This window comes from Poecilia mexicana, unplaced genomic scaffold, assembly GCF_051168715.1.
Source record: "Poecilia mexicana isolate PSO_F unplaced genomic scaffold, ASM5116871v1 scaffold_17, whole genome shotgun sequence".
NCBI lineage: Eukaryota > Metazoa > Chordata > Actinopteri > Cyprinodontiformes > Poeciliidae > Poecilia > Poecilia mexicana.
In genome coordinates, this window is record NW_028263386.1 from 29120674 (window position 1) to 29126246 (window position 5573).

The 5573-nt window shown below is 43.3% G+C and overlaps 1 protein-coding gene across 1 annotated transcript in view; it reads left to right on the plus strand.

The window, feature by feature from the left end:
- The window catches only part of LOC106932599 (solute carrier family 53 member 1-like), a 46501-nt gene extending 42187 nt beyond the window's left edge, over positions 1-4314 (plus strand). The window contains exons 12-16 of the mRNA XM_088015061.1: positions 1-114; positions 776-939; positions 1024-1163; positions 1363-1584; positions 2645-4314. The exon at positions 1-114 is cut by the window's left edge and continues 78 nt beyond it. Of these exons, the coding sequence (XP_087871187.1) occupies positions 1-114; positions 776-939; positions 1024-1163; positions 1363-1584; positions 2645-2699 (695 nt within the window). The 3' untranslated portion in view covers positions 2700-4314. The remainder of the gene's footprint in view (positions 115-775; positions 940-1023; positions 1164-1362; positions 1585-2644) is intronic.
- Positions 4315-5573: the final 1259 nt, after the last annotated feature.

A 5573-nucleotide genomic window follows, 5' to 3' on the forward strand; every position in this document is an offset into this window, starting at 1 on the left:
GTCTGCGGCGCTATCGGGACACCAAGCGGGCTTTTCCTCATCTGGTTAATGCTGGGAAGTACTCCACTTCCTTCTTTGTCGTCACTTTCTCCGCCCTGTACAGCACACACAAAAGTAAGATGTTTACTTCTACACATCTGGTTTGGCTAATGAGATAAAGTTTTCCTACACCAGGGGTCACCAACTCCAGTCCTCCAGGGCTACCATCCTGCAACTTTTAGATTCCCCTCTTCTCCAAAATGTCTGAATTCCCTCACCAGCATTCATTCCTCTCTGCAATAGGCTGGAAACGAGCAGTTCATTTGATCCAGGTGTGTTTGAGCAGAGACCATCTAAAAGTTACAGGATGGTAGGATGGAGTTGGTGACCCCTGGTCTACAGTCTGGAGAAACTAGAATGTCCTCTAGATCTGAAAAACTGGACTTTGTTTGTGGAAACACAAAATAGTTTTTATTCCCTGTCCAACGTCTAAATACTTCATCTGTCCTTCTGTGAGCACAATCATCCAACTATCACATTGCCTGACACACACACACGCACTCACACACACACACACGTCCATCCATCCATGAATGAATGAATGAAACAGTCTAGATGACTTGTGTCTGTCCCACTCTGACATTAGAGATGTTTGATCTCCTCATACAAACTCACCCACAAGTGCAGTGCAGAGGAAACTAGTTCACTGTTTCTGGAGCAAGTTGTTGCTCTCCTTAATGTCTGTGAGTCGGTGAGTCTTTACCTCCTAACTAACTGCCAACTCCTTCCTCCACAGACTCCGAACCCGAACACAAAATCTACCTGTACTTGTACATTGCCTGTTTAATTGTAAGCTCTTGTTATACACTGATCTGGGATCTGAAGATGGACTGGGGCCTGTTTGACCGAAATGCAGGAGAGAACACCTTCCTACGGGAGGAGATAGTCTACCCCCACAAGGTGAGCTTCAGCAGAGCGCTGTGGGATCTGTGCTCACTCATGTATAATCTACTGAGGTCTGTTTCATGTCCTCTGTCTCTTCAGGCCTATTACTACTGTGCTATAGTGGAGGATGTGCTCCTGCGTTTTGCCTGGGTTTTAACAATCGCTCTCACCTCGCTCACCAAGTTTAAAGACATGTCTGACATTCTGGCTACCCTGCTGGCTCCGCTGGAGGTCTTCAGGTGCAAAAAGGATTTGTCTTCCTAAAACATCTCTTCATTGTCTATTTTTTGTTTCTTTCTCATTGAAAACATGTTATTGATTTTCAGAAAAAGATGCAGGCATTTTTTTAAAATCCTTTATTCAACATTAATAGCATCAGTAATCGGGGACATTGAGCAGCATTAATGCACCATTTATGGATTGTTTTCTAATTTCCAGACGCTTCGTGTGGAATTTCTTCCGACTTGAGAACGAGCATCTGAATAACTGTGGTGAGTTCAGGGCGGTCCGAGACATCAGTGTGGCCCCTCTCAACGCCGATGACCAGACGCTGCTGGAGCAGATGATGGACCAGGAGGACGGAGTCAGGAACCGGCAGGGCAAGAAAAGCTGGAAAAGAAGCTACAGCATGAGTCTGCGCCGGCCACGGCTGGCCTCACAGTGAGCATTCATCCCAGATCAGCATTCATCATATTCTGCTATATCATAACTATAGTCTGTTTTAGTAGTGTATTCCACCCAATACATGCATTCCTTATAGTTTTCCTCAGAATGTACCAATCAGAACTAAGTGGCCAATCTTCAGTTTTTGTGAAGTTTTGGTTTTCTGCTTTCATTTCATAAATGACCTGGTTGGCAGCAATGGGTACTACTAACAAAAACTGAAGCACTAATCATAAACATTGGTTCAACTAAAGTCCTATACCTACATGATATCTAGCAGAAGCCAATGCCACTACTAATTTGCAGAAGCTAATGCTAAAGCGTTAACTTCAACAGTTGAGATGTTTCAATGACAAAATGTGTAACATCTCCTGACACTGGGCCAAACGGGGTTCAACTGACCTTTCACTCCTAAAGGGATCAGGATTAGCTGAACTTGTTCATCTAACAGGACGTCGTTTTCCTGTCAACCTCTGGTTTTCTAACCCCAAGACAACCAGGTCTTCCTAAAAGATCGAGTCTCTGTGAGCATGTCAGTGTTTTTAGCAAAGTTGAGATGAATGTCCAGGAACGACCCAAGGTTACTTCAAAATAAGAAAATGAACATAAACGTCTAACTACTTGAAAAATAACTAAACTAAAAAGCACAAAGTGAAGGTTTACTTCACCATAGTCAAGTAAATTTGCAATTTAGAATTTATCTTGGAAAATTAATTTAGAGAAAGCTCAGTGTGCTAAATGTGTTCAAAGTTATCTCTGCTTTAGTGAATTAGTGGAAGTGTTCAAACCACAGATTATTGGAATTTATCTATTTTTCTCCGAGATAAAGTTTCACATCTAACAGACAGTCACCTTGTTAGTAAGAAAACCGATTTAGAGAGACAATATCACTGTTAATTAAGCTAAGTTCAGTCACAAATGGCCAGATTAATTACCCATTATTATTCTAATTATTAGTGGTGGTAATTGTATTACTATTATGATGGTAGCATTGACAGTATTGGCATCAAATGTATTAATATTATTGTATAATTCTATGTCTCCTTTCCACCAACAGATCCAAGACTCGTGACACCAAAGTTCTGATCGAGGACACCGATGATGACTCCTGACATCAGGCCACGCCCCTCGCCTGGGTCCAGAATTTATTCAAAGGAGGAAACTCCACCTCCTAAACTAGAGATTACCCAGCGAGCGGGCGTTGAGCTCAAGAACAGGACGAGGTTTGACCTCTGAATCATTTTCCCATCCACAAGCCTCTGCTGGGGTTCACAATTATTTCAAGGGAAGAATTGTCAGCGTTTTAAAGCAGCTCTGCGGCTCCTCCACCTCCAATAAAAACTCTTCCCAACCAGTGGAAGGCATGATCCTTCCTGATGATTACCCAGCAGTGGACTCCTCCATTATCGCTCTGAGTGTCCTCAGAGCCTCAGCATGAACAATGCAGCTACTGAAAAAGCAAGCACCCCCCACCATGACAGTGATGCTCAGAGAGGGGCCCTCAGTGGCACCGGGGGTTCCTCTGTTCATTTGGACCAAACAGTGAGAGAGAATCTCTTCTTCCTCAACAAGAAAACTGAAACGGTCTCTTCCTCTTCCCCTCCATCATGATGCAGCAGACAGCTCCAACCACTCCCCCAGGCCCCGCCTCCTCTCTAGCTCCTCCCACCTCATCATCACAGAGCTGCCTTCTTGCACCTTACATGCTTTGGAAACACCAACATGCACTTTGTAGAAAAGGTCATCCACTAGAGCAGTGATTTATTTCAATGTTTCTGCATGTATGAGGACCCAGGGTGACGATCAACACACTGACTGTCATCAGACATGTTTGTAATCGTGAGACAAACTCATTAAGTCGGGTTTGTGAAAATGTTCAGAAACAATCAAGCAGGAATACAAGTGAAGATCTGACTGTTTGGGACAGCAGCTGGAGTGAAGTTCCTGATGAAACAATGAAGATCCCACAGCCAATTTCCACTGGGAATGTGAGAAGAAACACTTGCTGTTAGAAGACAGTGTGACTGAGAGAGATGCCCAAACACCACCTGCTCACTCAGTGTCTGTCCTCAGAAATCCAAACTGAAAATCTAAGGGCCCAGAACAGGGAGGCTAATTGTTCTGTTGTTAGCACCTGTTTAGTTGAAGTGCATCAGAGGAGAGGTCACCTGTCTGTCCCACACTCATTTACACTGCCAACATGAGCATCATAAGAGTGAAAAGATGCATTCGCTGCAGGTGCATGTGGCAAATGAAATCATCCAGTCTGAAATCTACCTTAGAACTGGTTCTAGTGGGGCGCTGGTGTGGATCACACATCACCTCATTGGGCCCAACATGCACACTTCCATCATAGTTTTCATTTGAAGCTAGTATGTCGTCCTAATGTCACCTGCCAGGTTGTGCAAACTCAGATATTCTTTTCCTTTAAGGCGTCCTGTAAGGGTGAATGTTTTCTGTTTGTCAGTGAGCAGCAGTAGAAGCTAATGCAGTGCATGTTCTTCAGGTGTTGGTAGCTCATGTCGGAGCAGCCGTGTCGTCATCACCAAGCCTTTGTTTGGACACGATGGAGCAGAACCTTTAGATTCTGGTGGTACAAGGAGGTTGATGATGCTTTGTGTCTAATGTTGTGGATTTCTACCTGGTTGAACATTAGAGAGCCACTTGGACTGTTGTCACACTTAGTTTCTTTGCTGGTTGGTTTAACCAAGAGTGCAGAAAGGAAAATCCATCCCATCTTGATCAGAAGGAAGCTGCTGGCATGTGAGTCGGCTCCTCCTTCTTGTTGGCTGGCTGGCTCTGCTGTACAGAGAGGATGAGGAGCTCACCTTCATATTTAGAAAATCATCATGAAAAATCTCTCTTGAGGTGTTTTGGCTGTTAATGTCAGCATTTTGGACCATATAAGTGCTGTTTAGTTTTGTGTGTGGACGTTTCCTTGTGTTTTGATGAGGGAGCAGTTGTAGGAGCCTCTGTGTTTCCCACCAGGGCCTGAAATAAGTGGGAATCGATTTGAACTCACGATATTTTCGGCATGTTTGCACCTTCACCTGCTGCACCACAGCAGCTTCTGGGCTGTCTGTCAGACATTTCTGCCTCTTCTTGTCAATTGTACATTAACTTAAAATCTCCATTATTTTACAATGAGAAAATGGACCAATATGTTGACTGACCTAAATTTATTCTCACTTTCACTTAATAAACATTTTAGCCTCATTTCGGCCATCTTAAAGCTTTTTAACATTCCATAGAAAGATGCAGTCTGTCAAACACAGCAGCCCATCATGAGTAAAGATGCTTAGCACTGGCTCAGACAGATGACTCATCCTCCCCTTTTCATCCTTCTGCTAAATATTTCCCAAAGCAAAGCGTCGCCCATGTGGTCAAAATCTTTGAAAATGCTTGTTTGTGATCCATGTGGTCAAAATCTTTGAAAATGCTTGTTTGTGATTTTTATTTCTTGTGTTTGTCTTCAGATACAATGTTCACTTAGATCTTACCATTTGATAAAAGCAATGTTTTCTTAAGTTGTGGGCCATAGCATATTTTAAAAAATGTTATTTTAGAAAAGGTGTTAAAGAACCTTGATTTAAATGGTGGAATTTGCAGGACCAAACCCAAGTTCTTTCAGAATGTCTTAGGAATGTCAAAGTTGAAGATCTGAATCAGGAATAGCTCACTCTGTACCAACAGATCCCAACCAACTCCTGACAACACTCCAGAGGTGACTGGACCAATCAGAAAGCCGTGCTTTGCTTCTGCCTGCAGGGAGCTCTGTGGCCGGTTCTGATACCGAGGTCACTGGGTCAGTTACATGAGTCATAAACTGCAGAAACCTGAAGAATTCAAGTTGCATGTCTTCAGAACCTTAAACTGACTTTGGACTGAGCAATAAGTCGACAGTGTTACAGTGTCAATTGTTGAGAAACAGTGCTCTGATGAATTCAATGTTCTCTGTATGCATCATTCGGCAATCAGGGTTGCTT